The 27806-nt window shown below is 51.5% G+C and overlaps 1 protein-coding gene across 1 annotated transcript in view; it reads right to left on the reverse strand.

Annotated features, from left to right (window-relative positions):
• Positions 1-7377: 7377 nt before the first annotated feature.
• The window catches only part of LOC102542247 (actin, alpha skeletal muscle 2-like), a 35313-nt gene continuing 14884 nt past the window's right edge, over positions 7378-27806 (reverse strand). Inside the window, exons 3-9 of the mRNA XM_072970868.1 lie at positions 27654-27782; positions 25317-25427; positions 21457-21541; positions 17949-18110; positions 16033-16221; positions 14377-14558; positions 7378-7689 (exon numbers count right to left, since the gene is read on the reverse strand). Coding sequence (XP_072826969.1) covers positions 7546-7689; positions 14377-14558; positions 16033-16221; positions 17949-18110; positions 21457-21541; positions 25317-25427; positions 27654-27767 — 987 coding nt within the window. The 5' untranslated portion in view covers positions 27768-27782 and the 3' untranslated portion in view covers positions 7378-7545. The remainder of the gene's footprint in view (positions 7690-14376; positions 14559-16032; positions 16222-17948; positions 18111-21456; positions 21542-25316; positions 25428-27653; positions 27783-27806) is intronic.

A 27806-nucleotide genomic window follows, 5' to 3' on the forward strand; every position in this document is an offset into this window, starting at 1 on the left:
ACAGGTATCACCCATCCCGACCTCCCATCCGGGATGCGCTGTGTCCCGGATCCTGGTGCCCTTGGCCCCACGAGCTTGGGGTGCTGGGAAGCGGCTCCCTGAGGGGCACCTGAGACGCAGGCGTGGCTGGGGCTGTGCCGCAGGCTGCTGTGCAAGAGGGCCGCTCTGGACGCCCCAAGAGGGAGCGTGCTGACGTGGTTCTTGGCGTTTTGCGTAATTTCTCTTCCAGATGAACCCTGAATCATCTTTTCAAACTCCATCCAAAAGAATCTCCCTGGGATTTGATTGGGGCTGCCCTGGATTTCCGGGGGAAGCAGGGAGAGCTGACAGTTTATGCAGGGTTTCTCACCCCCGAGGTGCTGTCTCTTCGCTGTACTTGAGTCTTCTGCGCCTCGTCGGTAGCAGCTTGTGGTTTTCCTAATGTAGGTCTCGCACATGTCTTGTTAGTTTACTTTTCTTTGCCAGGTGTTTTGTCACATTTGTCACCATTTTCCTATTTAATTTTTGAATTGATTATTGAAGATGCATCACGTAGGGTCATTTTGGCTCCCAGGTGATAAAGAAAAACTCAATAAAAACTTATAACCAAAAGAGGGTTTGTGATTTAATATCTGATTAAACTGGAAAATCGAGGTCTGGCTGGCTTCAGTTCTCAAAGGGTCCAACTGCTTATCCTCCCCTCCCCCCCTGCCTTGTGCCTCCACATGTGTGTCAGTTAAGGAAACACCCGCCCTTTAAACAGATAACCCTCAGTCTCAGCGGCTTAACCCCACATGAGGATGTTTGCTCCGCATCTGTCGGTCTTGGTGCCTCTTCTCTGAGCAGGGCGTCCAGGACCCAGACTCCATCTTCAAGGGCAGCTGAAGGTCGGCTCCCAGCCAGCCAGCGGGCGGGGGGCGCACGAGCGGAGGGCGGAGTGTGCCTGCTGCTGACGGGTCTGCGCTGGAGAGGGGAGCGCCAGAGGGTGAGTGAATAAACAAAGCGAGGTCCGCCCACACGATGGGGTATCAGTCAGCGGTAAGTTACTGACACGGGTTCCAACACAGATGCACACGTGAAAGAAGCCACATACGGAAGACCACGTTGTGTGACTCTGTTTTTGTGAAATGTCCTTAACAGGGAAATCCACAGAGACGGGGGAAGGCGGGTGGCCAGTGGCCGGTGAGGGGGGGCAGTGACCGCGGGTGGACACAGCCTTTCTTTTAGGGTAGATGAAAATGCTTTTAACTTAGATCCCCGTGATGGTTGCATGACTGTGACTACTCAAAACACTAAATTACACACAGGAAGTGGGTGAATTTTATGGTATGTGGATTATGTCTCAATGAAGATTTTTTTAAAACTGTGAGCAAAAATGCAGACATTCTCAGATAGATATAAGAGTTTATCCCCAGCACACTCATGCTAAACGGACTTTTAAAGGAACAAATCCAAGTCAGATTAAAACACAAAAGTGAGATACGGGAGGAGGGGCTGGAAGGAAGGAGACCCACAGGCTGCAGAGGTGGTGGGATTAATAAGTCCACCTCCAACCTTACGTTCAGCAAGACGTAAAGACTTTGTGGCAGCCACGAAAGAAAAATAACAGATACACTTCCAAATCAGTAGCAGAATAAAGAAAAGTGAGTCATTCCAGCAGAAGGCGTGTCAAAAGAAAAGAAAGGAAAAGAAAAGCACCCAAAAAAGTGATGTAAGAACAAGGCAGTGTATCCGGGATCCCGGCCGAGGAGAATGTCTGGTTCGTGTTTTCCCTGCAGTGGCTGTCGCGCCGGAAAGGCAGGAGTGAGTCGCCGTGACAGAGACAGTGGGCAAGTGTTTACTATCCAGCCCTTTTCAGAAAGTCTGCTGCCCCGTCCTAGAACATTCTGCCTCGTTAAACCAGGTGCATGCACAGAGAAAAAAATGTCACAATGAATGTATGTATGTCCATGTCTAACTGAAAAATTGTGCTCTACACTGGAATTTGACACAACATTGTGAAATGATTATAACTCAATAAAAATGTTAAAAAAAAAAGTATGCCTACAAAAAAAAAAAAAAAAAAGAAAGAAAAGACCTATCATTTGTCACTTGGATTCTTGGCACTGTCTTTTAAAGAATGTTTGCTAAAATAATGTACAACTTTAGAACACAAAAAAACTGTATCATTTAAGTGATTAAAATATTTTTTAAATAAAAAAATAAAGTTCAAAACTAAAAAAATAAAAAATAAATAAAAATAAATAAAGTAGGTGCATGCATACCTTTATACAAATAGAAAGTAAAGAATGGTCTGGGCTGTGGGTTTCATTCCATTTTTAAAAAACAATTCAACACAGGCTTTTACAAAAACAGCTTTGTTGTGGTATAACTTCTGTACAGGAAACAACACATATTTCAGATGCACAATCTGATGGATTCTGATGGATGTGCCCACCGTGAAACCACGACAGCTAGCAGCTCCACCCCTCCCCAGGAGGCAACGCGGACTCCTAAGATCGATCATCTCAAAACCGTCTCTGTATTTTGACTCCATTGCTTTTAACCTTTGCATAGAATTAGAGGATTTATATGACCAAGTGTCATTTATTGATTCCCCTGGTCTGTCCCCACGTCCACCTGCATCGCGTTCAGCACTGTGGTGGGTCTTACACGAATGTCCCCTTACGGGGGTGGGGGTGAAGGTCATGTGAAGGTCACAGCTCTGCCGCGCTCAGGGGGCACCTGTGAGCTCGCCCACAGTGGGAGGCTCCCCTCCCCACACCTCCCCTGCGCCCTCGGGCCAACCTGAGCAGCGCCTGCCTGCACAGCACCTCACCCCTGCCCAGGGGGTCCTCCTTAGCTTGTAGAATTGACACTCCGACCAAACCCAAAGACATCTCTCAGTGAGTCGGAGCGTTGATTCATAATTTTATCATCCTCGGCTTTTTCCCTTCTGGAGATTGCTGATTCCCACACTTCCCCCATTTCCTATTATGCTTTCCTTATTTTTTTGTTCATTTCATCCATTCATTCATTCATTCATTCAATCTCTCATTTGTTCAACAGATACCTGTTGACCAACCATGGTGGACTGACATGCAGCAGCAAGCAGACATGCAAAGTCCCTGCTCTTGGAGGAGGTATGGGGTGGGCCCTCCAGCTGGAGAGCAGACAGTTCTCACAGGCAAATGGAAACTCTGAGAGTGACAAAGGCCAGCAGAGACACAGACAGCGGGACGTGGACAGACTGACGTGGGCGGGACTGTGAGACCAGGGACAGCCTCTCTGCTAAAGAGTTTCCCAGAGACCTGACACACTGAGGGAGTAAGTCATGTGAGGAGCGGTCTGGGGCCCCTGTGTCCCAGGGACGTGGCGGCCCTGAGGTGGGAGCGAGTCTGGATGCTCACAGACCAGCCTGCGGGCCAGTGTGACTCTGAGTGAGGGCGAGCATGTGTGTGTGTGGGGGGGGTGCGTGACGTCACACAGACCACAGCAGAGTGGGTCATGCCGGCAAAGACTCGGGTCAAGACTGTACGTTTCCTTCTGGGACGGGAGGCCATGGAGGGTTTTAAAAAACGTTTATTGTGGTAAAATACACATAACATGAAATTGACCATTTTAACCATTTTTAAGTGTACAGCTCAGTTGCCTCAGGCAGGTTCACAGTGCTGTACAACCGGCCCCCATCCATCTCCAGAGCTCTTTAACATCTGGCAAAACTGAGACTCTCTCCCCGTTAAACGCCACTCCCCACCCCCTCCCCCAGCCCCCTGCCCCTGCTGTCCCACTTTCGTCTCTGCGGACTTAGCGGCACTAGGGACCTCGTGTTGGTGGAACCACGTGGTACTTGTTCCTTTGCGTCCCGTGTGTGTCACCGAGCCTGATGCTCCCAAGGCTCGTCCGTGTTGTGGGCTGTGTCAGAATGTTCTTCCCTTCCAAGGCCGAGTAATTTTCCATCGTATGGGTGGACCACATTTTATGTGTCCACTCGTCCATCGATGGACACTTGGGTTGTTTCCACCTTTTGGCTGTTGTGAGTCGTGCTGCTTTGGTGGCTGGTGTACAAATACGGCTTAAGTCCCCACTTTCAATTCTTTTGGGTTTATATTCAGAAGTGGAATTGCTAAATCACATGGTGCCCCTGTGTTAGCTTTTTGAGGAGCTTCCAAACTGATTTCCACGGTAGCTGCACTTCTTTACATTCGCATCAGCAATGCACAGCTTTCCGGTTTTCCCACAGCCTCGCCACCGTCACCTCTCCTGGAATTTCCAGCAGCCTCCTGCCTGGCGTCCCTGCAACTGCCCACCAGCCAGAGTGACCTTTGAAGCACAAGTGTGGACACCACACTCCTCAGCATAGAACCCTCAGTGGAACGACAGTGAGACACCACGTCACACCCAACGGGGTGGCTGTCGCCAAGCAAACAGGAAACAGCAGGTGCTGGCGAGTGGGGGTAGAGTGGGTAAGATCTGCCACACTTTTGATGGAAGAGAAAAGTCATGAACTACGTTAAAGACTCTGGGTGGCGCTGTCACTGCCTTGCACAGAAACGAAGGGCCGGTTTGGGGCGTGTTAACTCTGACTTGGGCTTCTCCGCACGTCCTGCGCGATATCCCCTTTGCTTGGCGTACCCTGAGGCTAAATGCACCTGAAAGGTGAAAAGACTCAAGACGTATTCTTGCTGGCTGCTCCCCCACCCTTGGTAGCCGAAATCTCTCTCTGATCTTCCAGTGATTTGGCTCGAATTCTGTTTCTTTGACATCTGCCTATTTTGGTTTTTTCCTGGCACATCTATCACCTTATTTTCACTTCCCTCTGTAAGTGCATGTTACGTGAGCTCTGTCTACTGCTGCTTTCCCCTGGGTTCCCCGTAAGTTATTTAAAACAATTGTCTCAAGTTTAATGCATATGGTAGAAAAGGCAGAATACTATAAAGGGCACAGCTGCTTCTCCTTAGATTCCATTGTCCCCTTACAGGCAACAGAAGCATTACGTAAGGTTTCCTGCCTTAGCAGTGCCCTGACTCATACCTTCAGTGACCGCCACCCAAAGTGAAACTCGTCATGAAGAGGGGCGATGTTTGAACGAGTCGAATGAGCCTGTGTACAGACCGGAGACAGGCTCACAGACACAGAAACCAAGCTGTGGTTGCCAAAGGGGAGAGGGATGGGTGGGCGGGGCTGAACTGGGCGTTCGGGGTTAGCAGATACACATTAGTGTACGTAAAACAGATGAGCAACAAGGACCTGCTGTACAGCTCGGGGAACTGTATTCAGTTTCTCCTAAGACGCTATACGGGAAAAGAATCTGAAAAAAATATACATGTGTATGTACGTGCATAACTGAATCGCTTTGTTGTACACCTGCAACTGACATTGTAAATCAACTACACTTCAATAAAAAGTGAAATAAAAAAAAAGAGGCACGTCTGTGATGGAAACACCGTGTCAGCCGCATTGTGCTGGGTGAGCAGCTAATGGGAAGATGAGGGCAAGTAACTTTTGCTGATATTTTCAGATTGATGGAAATCATGATACTTATTTTCAGGGCAGGGAGCAAAAAGAGAAACATCTGATGACTGAAAAACCCAAAGAAACCAATGCTGGACGTCGGCGATGGCATTGCACCCACGGAAGAGGACTGAGACGTACAGCAGGGGCTGCTGGAGCGGGCTTCCCCGGCCTGAGCTGCCTGCGCCGGTGCAGGGCTGGGGGCGGGTTGCACAGTTCTTCACGCCGAAGAGAGTGAGAGCACCTCGCGGGTTCAGGCTGGGCCTGGACGGCGCCGTGGCTTGTCCTCCTTGAAGTACAAGCGTGCACATCGAACCTTCTTTCCTGCCAATATCTGGAGTCCACGCATGTCCGTATTTTCCACAAATCCACTTTCTTCCTCGTTCCCACCTTGAACCCCATCCCCACCCCCATCTTGAGATCATCTGAGATTTTCTTGTTCCGTATTGCTGTGACTTTTTTTTAAGCTCTGAATTAGCACTTTCTGACATGTGCCTCCCATTAGGTCCAGTTCCTTACTCACCACTGTTTCTTTCCTAGGTTGTTTGTTTATTCATCTCATAGACAATCTTTGATTTTTTTTTAAGAGAAAGGGCACCTGATGGTAAATTTTCTGAGTCTTTGCCTGTTGCCAAAGTATTTTTTTCCCCAACATTCCAAACCCAGTCGGACGAGGTGTGAAATTTCCGGCTCAAGAGCATCCTTCTACCAGAAATTGACACCTTGTAACTGACTATACTACAGTAAAAAATAAAATAATAAATAAAAGATATTGGTCAACTTCACCAATTAAAAAAAAAGATCATCCTTCTTCTCTTGACAGTTTTGTCCTCTTATCTTGTGCCAGCAGCTTTGCAGGTAAGAATTCTGATGCAGATCGGAGCCTCTTTTTTTAAGACTAGGGTTGCCAGACTTAGCAATAAAAATGCATGCAATCTTTGGGACGTGCTTACACTGAAGCTATTTGTTGTACTCCTGGAATGCAGCTTCCCCGGGCAGCCTGGAGTCTTCTGGTAACCCCCCTTGCTAGTTAACCTATTTGTTGCTGTTTTCTCTCACATCCTCTAGAATTTGCTGTGCATCCTTGACATCGTGGAACTTCACTGGGCAGCCGGGATGCCCCGTTGCTGCGCTGGGCCCTCGCCGGGCCTTCGCACGGCCTCCTTGGGCCCTCCAGTTGGGCCTTGCTCCTCCGATGTTTGTGCAGACTTTGTCTCCTTAGTTCTCCGCTCTCACCCTCTGGTGCTCCTACTAGGTGTGCTCTACAGATCCACACTCCCTGTCACTGTCAAAACAGCCTCGTTCAAGTTAATGAACCTCTGTCAGCTTCGGTCCTGCTTCGCGAGCTCGGCTGGAGTAAGCCAGCCTCATGGCAACGTCAGGAGTGAATCTGTGAAGGGCGTAATGCCCCTTGTGTTAATGGGTCCCAACTGTGCTCTCATGAACCAGAGCATCTGTGCCATTCTTCCGGTGCTGGGGGTTGGGTCTGTGGCCAGGTGGCCCTTCCCAGCCCCCAGGGTGGTTTGGGGCCTGTGACTTGCTCTGAACAATTAATTGTGTGCAGATGTGTGGTATATTCCTTTGTTGCCAATCAAAGACCCACCAGGGCACCCTTATGCACACCCACAGTGCATGACAACATTCCAGGTGGTATTTGCTCTGTCAGCCGGATTCTGGAGCAAGGGTGAAGCAGGAGAGAGCCCTGCTGACCTTCAGTGGACGTGTAGCATGGGTGAGAAACAGACTTTTGTTTTATGGCACTGAGACTTGGGGATGTTTGTTACTGCAGCACAGCTTAGCCATGCTGACTGATGCACAGGGGTTGCCAGAAATTCCCTCCCTTCGTGACTCTGCACTGATGTAGTGAGTGTCCTGGGAGCATTTTCCAAGATGCTGCAATCCTTGTTCACAGGGGCTGTCTGTCCTTTATTAACCCTTTTTATCCAAGTCCGGGGAAGGAAGGGCCACCCTTACATTTGAGTTGGTTCTGAACACTGATCACTTCAGCCAAGCTGAGGCTCAGCTCAAAGCTGGCGTTAACAGGACAGATGAAGGGGTCCAGGCAGCCACAACTCAGAGGGTTCTCCTACTGAAGACGGAGGAGCCGATGTCCTTATACTCCTTGCTGGTGACCCACATGTCCTTGAAGGTGGAGAGTGAGCACAGGATGGAGCCTCCTACCCATGCGCCGTATATGGAATGCGGGCAGGTGGACACCTGGATGAGAGTCGAGGAGGTGGGAGGGGGGAATGGAGGAGGGAAGAGAAGAAGGCAAGGGTGGTGTGAGGGGTCAGGGGGGAGAGAGGGAGAGAAACCACAATCAAAATCAAAGTACTGTTCTAAAGCAGGGACACAAAGTACCAATCCCTGAGTGCACCTCATGCACAGTCATTCCCCCCTCCCCAGCCCCTCCCCTCTCCCTGAGAAACAGTTTATTCCAAACTTTAAAGATGCTTAATGGTCATATCCTGCTGCCTGTGGCTTTAAGGTGAGGCTGAAAGCAGCAAGGGCACAGGACTGGCCCTCGGCTCTTGGACTCACTCTGAGATAGATGACACAGTTTGTACTCAGGTAGGGACTCTCTGTAAGGCATGTGCATTTTGTGGAAAACAGAAAACACAGATAAGCAAAAAAGAAACAAACCCAAGCGATCGAGCCTCCCAGAGAGGACCCTCTGCCCCAGGCATCGCCTTTAAGACCACCTCTATCTCTTGCTTGACTCCTGCTCTTGCTCTGACATCAGTCAAGTGGATGAAAGCAGCTCTTTCCCCCTTTCCTCTTGTCCATTCCTGTCCCCTCTAACCCTGAAAGGACCTAATTACAGGACGAGATCCCTAGGCAATCTAGCCTAGCTCCCGACCTCTGCTCTCCGGGCACACGCCACGCCCTGCCAAACCTGGTGATTGTCTCCCTAGATAATAAGAAGTAAGAATAAAGAATTAAGCTGTTAAAAAGTGACTGTCTCTCAACCCGCAACAGCCCCCTCAACGATTCTGTGGGCAGATCACGCGGACAAGAAAACATCTGAAGAGAGTCAGCCCGTCTGCATGCGATGGAGAAAGACGCAGACCTCCACCTCCTGCCTCAGTGATTCACTGAGATTCCTCCCTCCTTTTTCCCTTTAAAAACTCTCACGGCTGAGCAGAATCTTCAGCAGTATCTCTGGACATGAGTCCACCATCTCGCCAGATTGCCTGCCTTTCTGATTAAAGCATCTTTCCTTTCTGTTGGCACTTGCCTCTCGATTATCGGCTTTTGAGCAGCCAGCAGCCAAGCCTGAGTTTGGTAATGTGTATGTCTCCTTCAGTTTCAATGTTGGGAGAAAGCAGTGTTCCTTGTTCAAGTCAGGTCACCTCTGGGCCGGGAAGAGGTAAACATCTCCACACCCGTTTGCCAGGTAGGACCACCGAGGGTCTGGAAGGTGAAATCACTTACTCAAGGTCAGGCAGTTGTCATCCTCACGTATTCACTGACTTTCCGTAAAGCACTCAGGTATATCATAGTACATGTTTATTATTCTAAAAGAGGTGGGGACGGACACCTTGCTGCAGGAATATGCACGGCAAAGGGATTTACGATGAGGATTTGGAAAACCCAGAGTTCAGGGAATAAGACAAGATGAATGATCAGATTCAGTCATGGGTGCTGGCTGGCTCTGCCACCACAGAACTGTGCTTGGCTTGGAAACCATCTGTTATATTGGTTAAGACAAGAGAGATGGCTGAAATTTTAAGGAAAATAAACAAGGGAAAGAGTCAGAGGTGGGGGGCAGGGGTGGGGGGACACACATTCAGGGTCAGGCATCAGGCAGAGGAAAACGCTGATAACAGGCACCAGGACCCTCTTTTCTCCCATCAACAGGCTGTCACCCTGTGTGAGCCCCAGATCCTGCCTGGGTCTTGTCCAGACAGACACGCCAAACCAAGCAAAAGTGTGTGCAAAACTGGGGCAGCTTGTGCGTTCAGGAGAAAGCAAAGCCACCAACAGAAAAACGGCCAGAGGGTTGGAACGAGCAATTACAAAGCGATGCTGAAGTAAAAGAAAAAGAGAAAAACTACGGGCAGCCCAGCAGGTGCGGAAGGTGTCCCTGCGTTAGTTGCTAAAGAAATGCAGAGTAAAGCACGTATCTTTCATCTGTCCAACTGGGAGTCTTTAACTCTCCGGCGCCCGCGCTCGCTGAGCGGGGCTGGGTGGGACACTGCCCCCTGCGTCGGCAGGACCGGAGGCTCGGTGTCTCCGTGGGCGCCTGGACAGTGTGTTCCAAAGCCTGGACTCTGCGCACATCCTGGCTCAGGCAATTCCCGTCTAGAAATGGGCTCTAAGGGAAAAACTGTCTTAAAGAAATAAGAAGATACCACGGCCAAAAACTTAGCGCAAGAACATTATCATCGCAAGACCGAGGCTGTTGGGAGAAGCTCTTGTTTTAAAAGACGGCCCCGTGGGAAGCGGCTGCTCCCGGAAGGGAGGGCGAGCTTGCTTGCGGGAGAGAACCCTTCTCCTCTTCTTCTTTTTTTAATTTTTAAAATTGTTTTGTCCACCTATTTTATTTTTTATTTTTATTTACTTTTAATTTACTTTTCATCTTTTTGGGGGGCAGATAATCAGGTTATTCATTCTCTCATCATTTCTTTTTTCCTCTTTTGCAGCTTTATATGCTGAGAGCCTTCCCACATAAATAAGGAGATGTTGCCTGATTGTCTGAGCTCCCTCTGAGACGTGTGTCAAAACCGCACAGTGATCTTCGGTCAGAAATGACCCGCCAAGCCCCCTCTAAGTCTGGAGCCAGCCGTCCACACCCACTGCTCCACACCCGGGGAGTCAGCCAGCCTCGGCTGCTCCCTTTCCCAGTGGAGGCCCCGAGGACTGAGCCCAGGACCTCGGGTGGCCGGGCACCTGCCCTGCCACTGAGCCATACCCTCGCCCCTCTTCCCGTCATTAGGGGAGAATTTAATGAGCTTGTGGACGATTCAAGGTGAGTCTGCACCCCCTTCCCTGCCAGAGAGCGTCCAGACAGGAGAGAGACTAGGCAGAGGCAGGGCTGGGCTGTGGCAGTTACAGGAAACAGGCCCCGCCTTCCAGCCCCACGTGGAGAAGTTTGAGGGGAGGGCTGGGGGGATTAAGGGCTCAGAGAGGGGGATGGCAGACCTTGGCCCGAGCCTCAGCGCAGCCACAGGCTGGAGGGCAAGGCTGTCGGAGGGCAGCCTGAGGGACGCCCTTTGCAGCCACGGTCAAGAAGTGGGCAGGAGTATGCCATCACAGTTCCCTTTGTTTTCCGTGCTGGCTGAGCTGGACCTTCCTTTCTGGTCTGGTGACAGTTCGCCATAGGCAGCAGCTCCGGGAGCCGAGAGGAGGGGCAGTGGAAAGGCATCCCTGGAGAGAAGGAGGACTCCAGAGCGAGAAGCTGGGAGCGGTGGGAGCTTCCTCACAGTCCCTACACGTCTGTAATTTCATGTGAGGTGATGGAGAAAGGGCTGCAGCCTTGGGGAGGGAGGAGGCGGGGGGTCACAGTTTTCCCACATTGTATGTATTTATATACCATCATATAAAATTATACAAAGAAGACTGCGGGCTTAGGAAGAACACAGGTGGGTACAGATCTCTAGGACAAGTGTGTGTCACAGTGGGTCCTGTTTTATAATGAGGGCTGCAGTCTGAGGAAGGAAGGGATGGAAATAATTCTCCAGTATTACATGAGTTTTTATAATCATGATGGAGTTTTATGTATCGCGCATGTAAAGAGGGCTGCCGACTTTGGAAGCGAGAAGACTTGTGTTGATTTCTGTAATACCAGCTGACATGTTCACCTTTCCAGAAAATTCCTGATTCTCCCCTGTTGCCCCACTGGCTCTGGTGGAGGACGGATCCACACGGATCAGAACAAGGACCACTGCTGTGCAAACGTCTACTTTCCAACATCGCCCAGGTCCACCGAGTCGGGCTGTTGTTTGCAAGCATCAGGGCTGGGAGAACCGAGCCCTGTGTGGCCCTTCTGCAGAGCCAGGAAGGGAAGCGGGATGGGGACACGGGGCCGGAGAGGGCTCAGGAGGCAGCAGAGGATACGCTGGGGATTCGAGCCACAAAGCTGCTCTGAGAGGGCCCTGCCTGAAGTCAGATCCGAAAGCGGGGCGGCTGAGGGCAGGGGTGACGGAATCTTCCCAGAGCAGCTGGGGGAGCTAAGGGGAGAGGGGTTCAGTCCCCGCTTCCGGCCCCCAGCCCTGGGAGGAGGCGCCCCTCGGGTGTCCTGTTTCACGGGTGGGCGCAGATATGGAAGGGAAATGACACATCTGCAGAGGAAGGGAGGTTCCCAGACAGCTGCTCACTCCCCTGCCCTCCCTGGTGTCTGGGAGACCCCAGCCCTCCCCCATCCACGCCCACTGCACCCCAATGGAGCTCGGCCAGGGGTCCAGCGTGGGGGTTGGCGTCACTCTGGGAGGGGCCGAGCACGCTGCAGTCAAGGGAGGGCGGCCTGCCTGGGGCCAGCTGGGAGCAGCTGGAGGAGAGGCTCCAGGCAAGCACACAGCCACCAGGGCAGCAGCGAGCAGAGGGCAGTCGGACGAGGGCCGGACGGGGGCCACCCTCGGCCCAGGGCCCTGAGGCGCAAGGAAAGCCCTTATTCAACCAAAAGTGCACTGGGGACCCCATCCGCCCAATCCCCGGCCACCGCGCTGGGCGGGCGCCGAGCTGGTTCCGTCCAGTTAGAAGGAGAGGTGGGGACGTGCTTTCTTTACTGTGCGAATTGAGACTGAAATTCCAAGCTCGTTGCTTAAACTTTGCTTATACGTTTTCCACCATGGCCGTGAGCTGATCTCATAAACAGAAAGGAAGAAAAGCAGCTTTGAAAAGTGGTGTCAAAAAGAAACCAGTGTGAAAGGCTACCTACATATTGCTGGATTCCAACCACAGGACCTTACAGCTACATGGGTCCAGCGACACGGCACCCTGGAGAGGGCAACGCCCCAGGGCCAGTGCAGTCGTCAGGTCAGCGGTCCCGGGACGGGGCAGAGGCGGGGACGGGCAGGTCTGCACAGGGCGCGGTTACCGCGGACGGCTGCGTGGCCGTCGCGATGCACGTGGACCTGCTCTGCAGAACACGGCACTGGTGGGGACGTGACTTGCGTCCCCCGAACCCACCACATGCGCAACAGCAGGAGTGAGCCTTGACGTCAGCTACAGGCGTCGGTGCATTGGCAGGTGGCTCGTGAGTCGTGACCGATGCACAAACGCAAGACAGGATGACGGGAGTGACGGTGTGTAAAGGGAGGGCTGTACAAGAACCTGCTTTCTGTTCAGTTTTCCTGTAAACCTAGAACTGCTCTAAAAAATGCAAGCTGTTCATTTAAAAGTAAATAAATAAACAAATAAAATTTAAATGGCGGTGAGAGGACGGCAGGCAGGGGCGGAGGCGCGGGCAGGGCAGAGTCCCCGATTCCCCAAACCGGAGGTGTGCTGTGGGGCCGGCTGCCTCCTGCAGGCCCGAGCCGGGAGGAGAGCCTCTCTGCATCCTCAGCTTCTCTCTCCCCGCAGATCGGTCCCATCGGAGGTCACACAGGCAGATGGTTCTCCCACCTTAAAACAACCGCCACCACAACCGCACAGGCTCCTTCTGACCTCAGTCCCCTGACCTGTGGCCCCGTTTCCCTGCTTTCGTGGCAGCAAACCTCCTTCAAGGCCCCTCTGAACATCAGTCTTAAAGGTACGTCTCACGGGACTGAAGGTGCTAAGTCCCAGGGACTCCAGGGGCCAGTTCTCAGCCCCCTCCTGCCTGCCGACGCGGCACGGTTTCCTGTCCGCCGTCCCTCAGGGCTCCCCTGGCTGCGGGCTGCCTGCTCTCCCGGTCTCCTGCCTGTGGTCTGGGGTTTGGGCTCCTGGCAGCACCCCTCTCCCTCCAGCCTCTCCTGATGGACCGAGGGGGCTGCATATGGACCTCCTCCTTCCTCCCTGTCGGCACCCCTCCCTCTGGTCTCTGAGCACCATGCTTCTGCTGAAAACTCCAGTGTGCACCTAGAACCCAGGCCCCTGCCTCCTCCAAACTCCTGGTCCCTCCTGGACCTCTGCTCTCTGACGGACAGGAGACATCTCCAACTGGACACGCCTAAAATGCCACTTCTGACCTTCCCCGGCTGCTCCTCCAGTGACCTTGTCTGTCTCAGTGATGGCGTCTGTGTCATCCCAATGGCTCAGGCTAGGACTTCAGGAGACGCCCTGGCTCCTCTCTCTCCTCTTCCATCACATCTCTCTGGGAGCCCTGTATCCTTTGCTTGAGCATGCTCGGAGTTGGACCACCTCCCTCCTGCACCGCCTGCTCTGAGCCACCAGCACCTCTGCCTGGACCACCCACATCCCCACACGGCAGCCTGACCCACCCTCCAGAGCCTAGCCCAGTTGTCTCACTGCTCTGCTCAAATCTTCTGGTGGTTTCCAAGGTAAAAGCCTTACACGGCTTCTCTGACCTCGTTTACCCACCTCCCTCTCTCAGCACAGTCAACCCTTTCCAGAACTCCCTCCAGGAAGCAAGCCTCTGAGCCACTGCGTGAGCTGTTCCCTCTGCCTGAATGCTCTTCCCCAGATATTCACACACTCCCCTCACCTCCTTCAAGTATTCCCTCAAAGGCCACCTTCCCGAGGACACCACCCTGACCGCTCTCTCCTCCCCTCTTCCGTCCTTGCTGCCCCCCTACCTGCAGCTTCTAGCCCCTCCGGACATACCACCTTCTGTAGCAGACAGATCTATATTGCTTACTGCTTCCTCCCCCCGCTCGATTGTAAGCTCCTGGAGTTTTGCCCCTTCTGTTCACTGGTGCTCCCCTGAACACCTGGCACTGTGCCTGCCATGTGGGCGGCATTCCAGAAGCATCTGTGGAATGACCTCTGGAAGCCCCAGAGGGAGGGTGGGGGGCACCATACCTTCACGTTAATCTTCGGGGTAACCAGGGTGGAGATTTCTCTCTGCAGCCGGAGCCGCAAGCCTGAGCAGGTGCCAGTTCCCCCAGACAATACGATGTGGCTGAAGAGAATCTTCCAGAGGGCGGGGTCGCAGGAGCTGACGCACTGGAAGGCCTTCATGTGGACCCCCAGGTGGTGTCTCCCTGTCAGGAAGGGCGGAGCACAGATGAGCCGCGGGGACCAGAGGCTCGGCCCGCTGCCCACCTGGGCTCCCTCCCCTGGAATGCACTGGGCCCCCCGAGTCCTGGGCAGCTCCGAGGGCAGCGGGCAAACAGCATCACTGCCCGCGAGGCGCTTGCGGGGTTCAGCAGGGCAGCGCGTGGGCGCGACGCGGCCCCGGGCTCCGCCGGGCGCCTGGGTGAGCACGCACTACTGCCCCTCTCGTCCCGAAGACGCCGCACCCGAGTGTTACTGGCAGTTACTCATGCTTAATGCCTTGGTGTCAGTCACCCTGTGAGGGGACTTCTGCGGACACCGCGTCCTTGCTCAGGTAGCCTTGGGAAAGCTGCACCGACCCTTCCTTTCCTGAACGCAAAGACCGTGAGCAAAGCCCCGCGGGGCGTGCGCGCCGGGTCCCCGTCTGTGTGAGACTGTGAGCCTCCGGGCGGCGTGGCTGGGGCCTGTCGGGGCCTCCCCATCTGTGATGGTCCTGACTGCGTAACATTGGAACAAGGACTGAAAAGGCGAATTCGCAGGCACCGTTAAGGGCGGGGCTGGCCCAGTGCACGTGCCAACATCGTGCGCGTGTGGTGTCTGCCCAGACCGGCGGGGAACTTCCACACTGTGGGTGGAGAGCTCCATCCCGACGTCTCCGTTTACCCGCCTGAAATCCGGGGGCGCGCGCCACATTTTAAACCTTCGTCCCCAGCACCGACTGACGGAGAACACAGAGAGGACCCCAGCTCTCCTGTCCTAGGTATGAATGCCATGTCCTCAGCAGGGACTAATCCTGGGGAAGCGGCTGCTTCTCGTGCATTCCCCTCTGTCCCTTATTAATGTAACCAATTATTTAAAATGTTTGTTTCCAGGCAATCACTGGTTCTCTTGGACTACCAGGCAGCCTTCATTTTCCCAGTGTGTGGGAATTTCATAATCCGTCATTTTATCCTGTTCTGCCCTGTCTGCCAGAGAGCTTAGTCAACTCAATGATCATTTAAAATCTCTAGATCAGCCACATGTTTACAGTTCCTTCCAAAATCTGTGGGTTTTGTTTTTCTGCTTTAATTGTCTTGATTTTTATATTTCAAATTATTTTTAAGTAGGTAGAGTATAAATATTACACGTAATGAAGGAGAGGACTTGCAGTCCGGGGTATTTAATCCCGTTTGATAGATGAGCTGACGCTCTCCAGTGGGTTTCTTCGTGTGCAAAATGAAATGATGTGAGATCAGGGGAGAAGATTAAAGGATACAACCGAGGTCGGCGAAGTGACAGGTATGCAGCAGGTGCTTAATAAGTGACGGCTGATATCAGAGGACCTTCTGAAATGCAGTGCCGCCTTGCTAGTATTTGCTGCTCTAAGCAGAACGCCCTCCTGGCTGCCCTGTCTCCTGCTGCCTCACGGCGCGTCCTTCTGTCCGTTTCCGGGTTCACCTCTGCCCCCTCCCACGGGCTCACCTATGAGGTCTGTCTGGAAAAGCACTTCGGGGCAGAAGAACCTCTCCCGCCCGAGGTCAATTTCCTGGCCGTCAGGCAGCTGACACTTCTGTGCACAGGAGGGCGAGCTGGCTTCCACTTTTTCTTTCTCAAAATCCGAAGCCACGTAACAGCATTTCTCTTTCAGGTCCCGGACGAACTCCCGGTCAGCTGTGGGAGAAAGAAAAAGGGCCACGTGGAGTCTGACCGTCAGGCGAGCTCACAAAAGCGTTCCCCACCCCCACCCCCATCCCCGGGGAGCATCTTTCTGAAGATTCAGCTCCTGGGGGCGGGGATCGGACGGCACCACTGTAGCTGCAGTTTCTGTGTTTGTCTCGTGTTCTAGTGCCTGTTACACGCAACGCATGCTGGGGGCCCGGGTCTGTGGACGACAAGGGTGGACTAGGGGTGTTCTGAACCAAGACACCAGTGCTTAAGACGCATCTGCATTTTCTACACCGTGTGCTATATACACCAAGCTGGAAAAATCAAATTCAATTTCATTGCCTATTAATATAGAAGGTGCTGTCGGTGACCCCACCGCCACCTGCTAAGAGAGTCAGCTACAAACAGCTCACAGCGGCCCCCTCCTCTGGGTAACTGTCAGTTGAAGCCCCCTCCCCTGGACGTATCTGGAAGATGAGCCTCCTCCCCTGTTCGGGTGGCTGACAGCAATTTCAGACCCAGCTATGTCTCCTGGTGTTGTGGTTTTATGTTTCATCCGTCATTCCTTTGAGTTTGGGTCAGAGGGAACTCCCTGCACCTGCTGGCCTGGAAATCCCACAGCTTCTCCAGCCCGCAGACGTCGACTTCTACCTTCACCCACTCCACCTGACTGCTCTTGCCCAGGTCTGCAGTGTCTTCCTTGTTCCAAAACTCTGCCATGCTCTTTTTTCTTTTCCTGGCTTCTTCCCCTTCAGCAGCTGACGCTGTTAGCCACACCCTTCCCTCCTTGGCTCCTGGGTGCCGCACACCCCTGATATTTCCCCCTTCCTTGCCTAGTTTGGGGTCTGGTGAGACAAGTCTAGGTTCAAATATCACCTCTTCCACCTCTGCCAAGTTCTTTAGCTTCTTAGACCTCCCCTTTCCGAGTCTTCAAGAATGGGATTAATCATCACTCGCAGGACTGTCGTAAGGATGAGGGGACATACTGCACAAGTGATCGTGCCAAGTCGCAGCCAGTCCTATCACTGTCCCTTGCTTTCCTCTAATTGCCACTATTCTTCAGGGTTTGTACTTTGCGTAGTTTGGACACACACCTCTTGCCTAAGAAGACCAGGAAGTACAATGCAGGCTAGGAGCTTGTTGGGAATGATTGTCATGAAGGTTCTACGAACTGGGAATTTAGTCCAAGAAGTGGGTGAAAACTGGAACAGGCACATCCCTGTCTGGAGTCCTTGGGTTCACTTCCCAGCTGCTACACCTACTAGTTGTGGGATGTTGAAGTCACCTGCCCTTCCTAGACTTATTCCTCTTGCAATGGCGAAGCTTGTTTCCACCCAGGGTATTGTAACATGAAGCACTGAGAGAATTTATGTGAACTGTGGTCTTAGTCTGGTGCCTTTCAGAGGGTAAGTACTCTGTGAAGCTTAGTTCATCATCACCACTATCATCACCACCATCACCATCATTGACATCACCATCCTCATCATCACCATCATCACCACCGCCTTCATCATCACTACTATCATCACCACCATCACCACCAGCATCATCACCACCGGCCTTGCTGTCATCATCAATGTACTAAATACCCCTAAACATAGATAAGGTTGTTTTTTAGAACTCGGATAATGGTAGGCTTCACTTTGCCAACTGAGGGCTATAGGTGGAGCATGCCAAGGAGGCTATTACAGCCCAAAGTCTGGTTTACTTGATCAAGAATAGCAATGCCTTACCTGTGCTCACCAGTGAGTGCCCACTTTCCGACAACAGGCGTAGGAAGTACAAGGTTAGGTCTTGGCCTGCAATGTCCATCTGGAAGGTTGACTGATGCAAAGGACAGCCGTCCATGATGGGCACAAAGTATGTCATTCCTTCTCCAGATTCAAGGGTCATACCTAAACAAGAGAACACACTGGTATTATAATACTGGGTGCATGGCATTCCTTATCAATTGTCAAGTCTGCAGGAAGAGATTGTAGAGGGGGAAAGAGCTGGAGGGAAGGCAAAAATCGGAGGAGGAAACTTTCCTTCCCAGCAGGGGAACGTGCTGAATCTATCCGGGTCAGGGCAAGGGTCAACTGTCTTGGAGAAGCAGCCTGCAGATCTCCTTATTAAATCAGACATACTGGCATTAGCAGCAATTGCCAAAGAGATGGAAGAGGAAGAAGGAAACTGCTCTTCACACTGTTTTCTCCAAAGAATTGACTGTACGTTGATGCAGCGCCGGGAATCTCTGGGTGGCACTCAAATGCCACGAGAGTCTGAATACAGTGGAGGAGGCATGCAAGTTAGTTGGCAAGGCAAATTAGGCCTCTCTGTGCTAGTCCAAAAGGATGTGATGTGGTGATGGGAACACAGGGCCTCATTCTGTGTGAAACAGGGACTGCTGGAGCCGTCCAGGGCCGATCAGAGTTGAATCTGGTAACTAAGAACCTGAAACTGGTAACCAACGAAGCAAAAGTAAGTGAGGACCTCCACGTCTACTGAGCAAGGGATCGATGAGTGGATTCCCTTTCCCACCTGAAACACCCAAAAACAAGGACAAAATACAGGGAACAACCATTTTCAAAAGAGTGGATATCAGGCAACAGATGGCAGTGAACCCCAGGAGACAGAACATCAGAAGAAAAGCAAACGGTAGGACAAGACGTCTCATGAACACACACACACAACTCCTAACCAAAATTTCAGCAAATTGAATCCAGCAATATAGAAGAGGAATAATACATCATGACCAAGTGGGTTTTAGTGCAAGAATGTAAGGTTGGTTCAACATTCAAAAACCAATCCATGTCGTTCAGCGTATTAAAGAACTAAAAGAGAAAACCCATATAACCATACCAATAGGTGCAGAAAACACATTTGACAAATTCCAACATCCATTCATGATTTTTAAAAAAATTTCACCAAATGAAGAATACGAGTGAATTCCTCAAATTGATAAAGGATTTCTATCCAAAACCCACAGTTATCCTTGCACTTACTGGTGTACAGCTGAATGTCTTCCCTCTGAGATCAGGAACAAGACAAAACTGTCTGCTCTCACCTTTTCTATTCAATATTGTACTGGAGGTTCTAGCTAAAGCAACTAGGCAAGAAAAAAAAATAAATAAAAAGCATTTAGTTTGGAAATAAAGAAGTAAACTGTCTATTTGTAGATGACATGATTGCCAAAGTAGAAAATCCTACGAAATCTACAAAAAAAAAAAAGCCATCGGTGTTGACAAATATGTTTAGTTAGAACACCAGGATATAATATCGACCTACAAAGATCAGTTGTGTTTCTATTACTAGCAATGAATAATCAGAAATTGAAATGAAGACATCATTTACAACAGCAGTAAAATACACGAAACACTTAGAGGTACATCTGGCAAAAGATACGCATGATTTATATACTATAAAATACAAAATATTGCCAAGGAAAATTGAAGAAGACCTAGGAGATATGCCACATTTATTAGCTGAAAGACACATTGTTAAGATGTCAGTTCTCCCTAAATCGAACTATGGGTTCAATGCAATTCCAGTCAAAACTCAAAGAGGCCTTTTTTGGTAGAAATTGACAAATTGATCCTAAAGTTCATATGGAAATATACAGAACCTAGAATGGTCCAAAAATTAGCAAAAACAAAAGACCAAAAGTATAGCACTAAATTATCTTATTTTAAGACTTATAAAGCTACGATAATCAAGACAACGTGGTATTAACTTCCAGTTAGACAAACTGACAGACAGAACAGAAAGTACAGAAATAGATCGACACATAGATGGGGATGGACAACTGATTTTCAAAAAAAAGTGCAAAGGCAATTCAATGAAGAAAGCAAAGGCTTTTCAACAGATAGTGTGGGAATGCTTGCACCTGTCTATGCATACACATACACAAAGCTTCATTGGCCCCTTATGCCATGTACAAAAATTTATTCAAAATCAGTCATAGAGCTAAAACTAAACTTATAAAACTAAAATTATAAAACCTCTAGATGAAAACATAGCAGAAAATCTTACAGTTCAGCATGTGTTTCCTAGATATGACACAAAAACAAGGTCCACAAAAACCGAATTGGTAAACTGGTCTTCCTTGAAGTTAGAAGCTTTTGCTCTTTGAAAGTCACAGTAAGGGAATGAAAAGTCAAGCCATAGACTGAAAGCAAATATTTGCAAAATACTTATAGGACAAAAGACTTGTACCCAGAATACAAAAAGAATTCTCAGAACTCAAAAATGAGCAACTCAATAAAAAAACTGGGCAAAACCTTTGGATGGACATTCTACCAAAGCAGATACATGGATGGAAGAGAAACACACAGAAGGTGCTCAGCCTCTTGGTCGTCCGGGGAATGCAAGTCAAAACCACAGTGGGATACCTCTGCACACCTATTAGAACGGCACGAATGAACAAGACTGACCCCACCAGGTGCCGGGGAAGAACCGGAACTCACACACACGGCTGCAGGAAACCATGCAAAATGGCGCGTGCTACCACTTGGCAAACTAGTTTGGCGGGATTTTTTAAAAGTTAAACATTCACCTGCTGTACAGCCCGCCCCTTCACTTCTAGGTATTTACCCAAACGAGATGAAAGCACGTGTCCATTGCAAATGGACACTTGTCCACAAGTGTTCATAGAAGCTTTATTTATAAAAGCCCCCAGCTGGAAACAACCCAAATGTCCGTTCAAAGGTGAACACACAGCATGGCACGTTCACACAGTGGGACACCACTCAGCGGCAGCAAGAGAGGAACTGTGATACAAACAATAGCACGAATGAATCTCCAGATAATTATGCTGAGTGAAAAAAAAAGCCATACAAAAAAAGTCCACACCGCATAGTCACACACACACACAATTCTGGAAGATGCAAACACATTTCTGGGGACAGACTGGTGGCTGTCTGAGGACAGGCTGGAAGGGGCAGCATGCGGGGGTGGGAGGGAAATGTTTAGGGGTGATGGGTAAGTTTCCCCATCTTGACTGTGCAGGTGGTTTCAGGGCGTATTCACACGTCAAATCTTACCAAATGGTGCACCTCACACACGTGCAGTGTGGAGCGCATCAACCGTACCTCAGTGAAGTTGTTCAGGAAAAAAAGTGAGTCAGCAGGAGGGAGATGTTTGACCAGGAGGGCTGGAAAGGGCTGGCAGGTGGAGTTTTGTGAATTTTTCTTTCCTTTTATTATTTGGCAGCGAGGGGGCAGGGGCGGCTCCCGGGGGCGGGGCTTCCTCAGAGCCACTCACCGCAGGTTTGGCCGGAGGCATAGAGGGACAGGACTCCTTGGTTGGCTAAATACAGGGCGGGCACGCTGAAGGTCTCAAACAGGATCTGCGGAGAAGCCAGCAGTCAGGGCCTGAGGTTCCCCTTATCTCTGTGGGCACAGAGATCCCACTGGATGGAGGCACGTGGCCCCCAGAGAGACGCAGACGATGGGGTCAGGAATGCCACTCCTCATCCCAGCCCTGCCCTGGCAGGTTCTGTGACACTCCGGTTCCCAGTCTGTCAGATGGGCTCACACCCTCCCCATGATGCTGACAGAGAGCATCAATCATGTCATCTCATAAAGCACCATTTTATCACAGTGGGGGTGGCGCCGAGTTCCCAGGGCCTCTGTGCGGCCACCGCTGTGCCCTCTCCCCGCTCTCCAAGGGTGGGCAGGTGCCCTTGGACTTGGGGTCATCATGGAACAATGAAAGCTAACAGTTACTGTGTGTTCACTACATGCCAAACACTTAGTCCAGACATGGCTTGGTCATGAACTCTCTCCTGGATGCCGAATGAATACAGGGCAGAAGAAGTGAACAGGGGAGACACAGCCTTGCTTTTATAGCTGATGGTGAACTCCGCTCCTGTGCGTGTGACACTGGACCCCCATCCCAAGGACAGCGTGACAGTGAGCTGGAGCTGTGGGAGCAGCTCAGGGACGGCCAGCAGGGTGGTCTGCTGGTTTGGCAAGATCCCTGGGGACTGGCTCATCTGAATAATTTTGTGGGCTCCTGGGCGTGGGAGCCGCCTGTCCCTAGTTGTCTGGTACCTGGCCCTGAAGTGACTAGGGCAGGTGTATGGTGGCCCTGGGGTGTGACAGGACAGTAAGACGTGCAGACTTAATCAGCTGCCCAAGAGGGAAATTGACCGGCCTCTAGCAAAGACCCCAAAACTGGGTCAAGACAGCATTTGTAAAAAAAACATTACACACGCAGCTGGGACACAACACGGAGCAAGTGACTCATGAAGCGTGTTACCCGCTCGGTGGGTTATCATGGAGCAGCTTCTGGGGGCTGGGGATTCACTCAAGAGAAGTGAAAACACGAGTCCACACAGACTAGCCTGTGAGTCAGCGCCACTCCTAGGAGCCCCCCAGTTGGCTCCTGGTGGGTCCTGGAATTTAAATCCTGGAATTTGGATCCTGGTGGAGGAGGGAGGGTGTGAACTCTAGGTGGGAGGGCAGCTTTTATGATCCAATTAGAGACCCCCCAAAAAACCCCACAAAGACCAAAACCAACCCTCGGTCCCCCTGGCCTGGCATAAAGCCAGTGGTCACAGAGCTTAGAAGGGTCTTCGGGGTTCCTGTGGTCACATTCCCATTTTATAGATGAGAAAACTGAGGCCAAGGGACAAGAAGCAGCAGCATTTACAGGATGCTCAGTGGGCGCTGAGCACAGTGACAAGAGCTTTACGGTGTTAACTCTCTTTTGCTTCCATAACAACCCCCAAGGTGATACCATTGTCATCCTCCTGATGAGGAACCCCGGACACCGAGAGGACCAGTCACCCCCCCGAGATCACACATGTTGGAGGAGCCAGGGCCCAAACCCAGGGATCTTAGTGCCAGGCTGAGCCCTTCCCTGTACACGGGCTTCTCTTTGGGGACACGGCCCCCACAAATCCTCTTACGATACAGATTTACTCCAGGAGGAAGATCAGCCTTGCACTTCCCAGTCCATTCCTGCCCCCGGGAGGAGCCCTGGAGGTTGGCTGCTGGATACAGGGACATTGGTTGGGAAGGCACCCTGCTAGGAGGGCTGGTGTGTGATGGGGCAGCTCAAGGCAGAGCCCGCAGATGCAGAGAAGTCCATTCATCCCCAGCGAGGTGGCATCCCTTGTGCCCCAGTGCAGGCCACCGGCTGCCTCCCGTTTGCTTCCAGAAGCTTCCACCTTTCAGCACCGCTCTCTGTCCTGGGCTGTAGTCACAGGCCCCCCTTCCCTGGGTGACCCACTGGGTTCTGCCCCTGCGGGTCCAGGAGCGCCCAGGGAGGCGGGAGAGGGCGGTGGAGTGCTGAGGTCCCCACTCTATCCCTGCCAGGCCCTCTCCCGATGCTGGTACCCACCTGCTGCTCTTTCAGGCCCAGGGTGGGTGGGGACACGGCTCCCAGTTACCAGCCTGGAGCTCTGCACCCCCTTATGCGGCTTGTCTAAGACTTGGGCTCAGCTTTGTACGTCATCTCTCCAATAAACTCGCACCAGCGTTTCCCCATTTGAGTGTGCTTTGGTTTCCTGAGACAACTAGGGCGTGATTTTGGAGAAAGCCACAGTGGAAGGCAGGCAGCAGGCCCAGGAGATGTGGAGAAGTGCCCAAGACAGGCCGTGGGATAACCAGCTCTGCAGTTTGAGGGAGGGTGAATCTATGTGTCAACCTGCCTGGGCTGCGGAGGGGCAGGCATTGAGTCGTACGTGAGTCCGGATGCACCTGCGAGGGTGTTTCTGGGTGAGGCTGACATTTAAGCCTATAGACTGCGTAAAGCAGATTGCTCTCCCCAAAGTGGGTGGGCCTCATTCAATCAGTTGATGATCGCAATAGAACAAAAGGCCTGACCTTTCCACAAGTGAGAGGGAGCTCCCCCTGCCTGGTGGCCTTTGAGCTGGAACATCAGTTTCCTGCCTTTGGACTGGAGCGTGCGCTGCCACTCTCTGGGGTCCGTCCTGCTGGCCACGGGCCCTGGGACTTGCTGGCCTCCAGAGCGCCGTGCGCCAGCTCCTGCTAATAAACCTCCCTCCATTTGTGTATCTCCTCCTGGGTCTGTTTCTCCAAAGAAGCCTGAATAAGACATTCTGGGAGCCGCATGTTCCCCCGAGGGTGGGACAGCCCCTCCCTCTTCTCCTCCAGCTCTCCAGGGCCCCGATGGGCCCTTGGCGCTCTCAAAGCCGGTATCTGCTGTCCTCAGGCCTGTGCCGGGTCCCCGCGGAGCCCAGCGTGGCCCACTTCTCTGAGACCCGTCCACGTGCAGATGATCCACGGGCTCCCTCCCAGGGCTGTTAAATGAGGCGGCAGCTCCCAGCTGCGCTGTGATGGATGGGGCTCTGTTTCTGGGCCACAAAGTGAGTCTCCTCTGTGTGCAGGTGGTGCCGGGGCCGCCGGGCAGGCCCCCTGGGTCACAGCTCACTGCAGAGACACTGCTGGGCTCCAGGCTGTCGGGGCAGGTGGTGGAGCCTGGCTGCCACTTCATTAGCCCGCCGATGCCTTCATTAAGCAGCCCCTGCGGCCCCCGCCCCACCTGGACCACACTAGCCGGAGGAGGACTCTGCCGTCTGTAGAGGGGGTGCACCCTCTTTTCCTCACCAGCCTGCGCCCATGACGGGCTTCACCACCCAGTTCAGTCCAGTTCAGTCTGGTGCAACCCGACCAGCACACACCACCAACTCGTTCCTGGGGGACAGACACTCAGAGATGGAGGAGTTCTGGGTCTTCAAAGTCAGGATTAGACCTCCAGGCAGGACACACCAGGCCTCAGTGCAAAGAACGGGGCTGCAGACTCAGGCCCGGGGGTCTGGGTGAGTCCGCGGGCCTCTCGTTGGGTGACCTCAGCCAGATGACTTCTGCTCCTGGAAGCTCCAATTTCCTTATCTGTGCGAAGAGCCTACTAATCGCCCTGCCCACAGAGGGGGCGTGGGTCTATACGAGATAATTCAGATGAAACTTCACGCCCATGCCTGACTGCTTGGTGAGCTGTCTGCTGGCAGCTGTCACTCTTGCTGCAGATGTCAAAGGGGACAGCTCTCACCCGATGTCTCTGTCTCTCCTGAGGGTGTCGTCAGGGTGTGAGGCTGGAGCCGCCCTCCCTGCAGCCTGCTCCCCAACCCCCTTGCCCGCCATCTGGCCTCTTACCTGCGACACTTTCTCTTTGTTGGCCATCGTGTTTAAAGGCGGCTCTGTCACCATCAGAGGGTGCTGCTCTGGGGCGACGTGGAGCACCTTGTAAAAGGAGTGGTGCCAGATCTGAGGAGAGGGGGGTGCAGAAGCATGCTGCAGTCACCACCTTGGCCTCTCCGAGTGTCCACCCCCGGGGAGGCTGGCCCCCACACCATGGGGACGTTGGAGAGGCCCTACTCAGAGGCCCACATGAAGAGGGACCACCTTGCCAGCCATGTGAGAGGGCCACCTTGGAAATGGGGTCTCGAGCCCCAGTTGAGCATTCATATGATGCAGCCCCAACTGACATCTGCCTGCTGCTAATGAGAGACCCCAAGCCAGAAACCCCCAGCTAAGCCATTCCCAAATTCCTGACCCACGAAAACTCCCAGAGGTAATAGGGTCCATTGCTGTTTTCAGCTTCTAAGTCAGGGGCTGGTCTGTTACACAGCTTAGATAACTGATGCATCTCCCAAGGCAGCAGGCAACCTGTTCGACCACATATGGAAATTCTAAGCAGAACCCTCACTTACTGAGACAGTGGTTCAAGTTACCTGCATTTCCCACATCCTTACTACGCCCGGCCAAGGGGTTCTTCTTTATTGTGGTGAAATACACATAATGTAAAATTCACCATTTTAACCTCTTTTAAGTGTCCAGTACAGTGGCATTAGTACATTCACAGTGCTGTACAAAGATCATCACCATCCATCTCCAGAGATTTCTCATCTTCCCAAATTGAAACTTTGTCTTTCTTAAACATGCACTCCCCTCCCCCTCCCCCTCCCCCAGCCCCTGGCCCCACCATCCTACGTTCTGTCTCTGTGAATTCGGCTCCTCTAAGGACCTCATGTAAGCAGGAGCATACAAGATTTGTCCCTTTGTGACTGGCTTATTTCACCAAGCATAATGTCCGCAAGGTTCATCTACATTGTAGCCTGTGTCAGGATTTACTTCCTTTTTAAAACTGAACTAAAAATAAACTTACCATATGATCCAGCAATCCTCACTCCTGGGCTTACATCCAGAGGGAAACTTAATTCAAAAAGACACCTGCACCCCAGTGTTGACAGTAGCACTATTCACAATAGCCAAGACATGGAAACAATCTAAATGTCCATCAACAGATGACTGGATAAAGAGATTGTGGTGTATTTATACAATGGAATACTACTCAGCCATAAAAAGGAATAAACCAATGCCATTTGCAGCAACATGGATAAACCTAGAGATTGTCATTCTAAGTGAAGTAAGCCGGAAAGAGAAAGAAAAATACCATGTAATATCACTAATAAATGGAATCTAAAAAAAAAAGACAAACTTATTAACAAAGCAGAAACAGACTCACGGACATAGAAAACAAACATGGTCACCAGAGGAAGAAGGGGGTGGGAAGGGATAAATTAATAGTTCCAGATTGGCAGATACTAACCAATGTATATAAAATAGATAAAGAAGTTCATACTGTATAGCACAGGGAACTATATTCAAGATCTTGTATTAACTTATGGTGAAAAGGAATATGAAGACGAATACATGTATGTTCATTTATGACTGAAATATTATGCTGTACACCAGATATTGACACAATGTTGTAAACTGACTAATTTTCAGTAAGAATATATATACAAAAAAGAACTGAATAACATTCCTTTGCATGGGTGGGCCACATTTGGCTTATCCAATCATCCCTTGATGGACCCCTGGGTGGTCTCTACCTTTTAGCTGTTGTGAATCATGCTGCCGTGAACACGAGTGTACTGGCCTTGCTTCCAGTTCTTTGGGGACACACCCAGGTGGAGGAGTGCTGGACCATGTGGCAGCTCTAGCTTAACTTTGCAAGGAGTCGCCATACTGTTCTCCACAGTGGTTGCACATTCTACATTCCCACTGACAGTAGTTGAGGGTTGCAATTTTCTAACTTCTCCCTCTCCCCAGCATTTGTCATTTTCTGGGCTTTGTTTCTTTGTTTCTAAATAATAGCCACCCTAATAGGCGTGGAGTGGATTAAGGACTTTTTATCCACCATCTCCTCTACTCCTCACACCAGTGCTGTGGGTAGGAAAAATTATACCCCTTTCTTACAGATAAGGAAACTGAGGGCCAGAGAGCCAAGTTACTTGTCCCAAATGATGTAAGTGGTGAAGACCCAGGTCTCTGATTGGAACCCATGCGGTCAGTACTGTGACGTAGTGTCTGCCTGGACCAGGGCCAGGAGATGGCCCTGCAGGCTGGCGGTCCATCCCCTCCCAGGTGCCAAGGCGGCAGGGCTCCCCTGTGAGCAGGTCCCACCCAGCAGAAGCTGCAGCCCACCTTTTCCATGTTGTCCCAGTTGGTGATAGCTGCCCGAGAGATGGGATATTGCAGATTGAGTTTCCCTCGATTTTTCTGAACCTCATCTCCAATAAACCAGTCTTCCTCTTCCATTCCCACCAACAGATTCTGCAAGACACAGGCCAGCACAGG

This window comes from Vicugna pacos, chromosome 10, assembly GCF_048564905.1.
Source record: "Vicugna pacos chromosome 10, VicPac4, whole genome shotgun sequence".
Taxonomy (NCBI): domain Eukaryota; kingdom Metazoa; phylum Chordata; class Mammalia; order Artiodactyla; family Camelidae; genus Vicugna; species Vicugna pacos.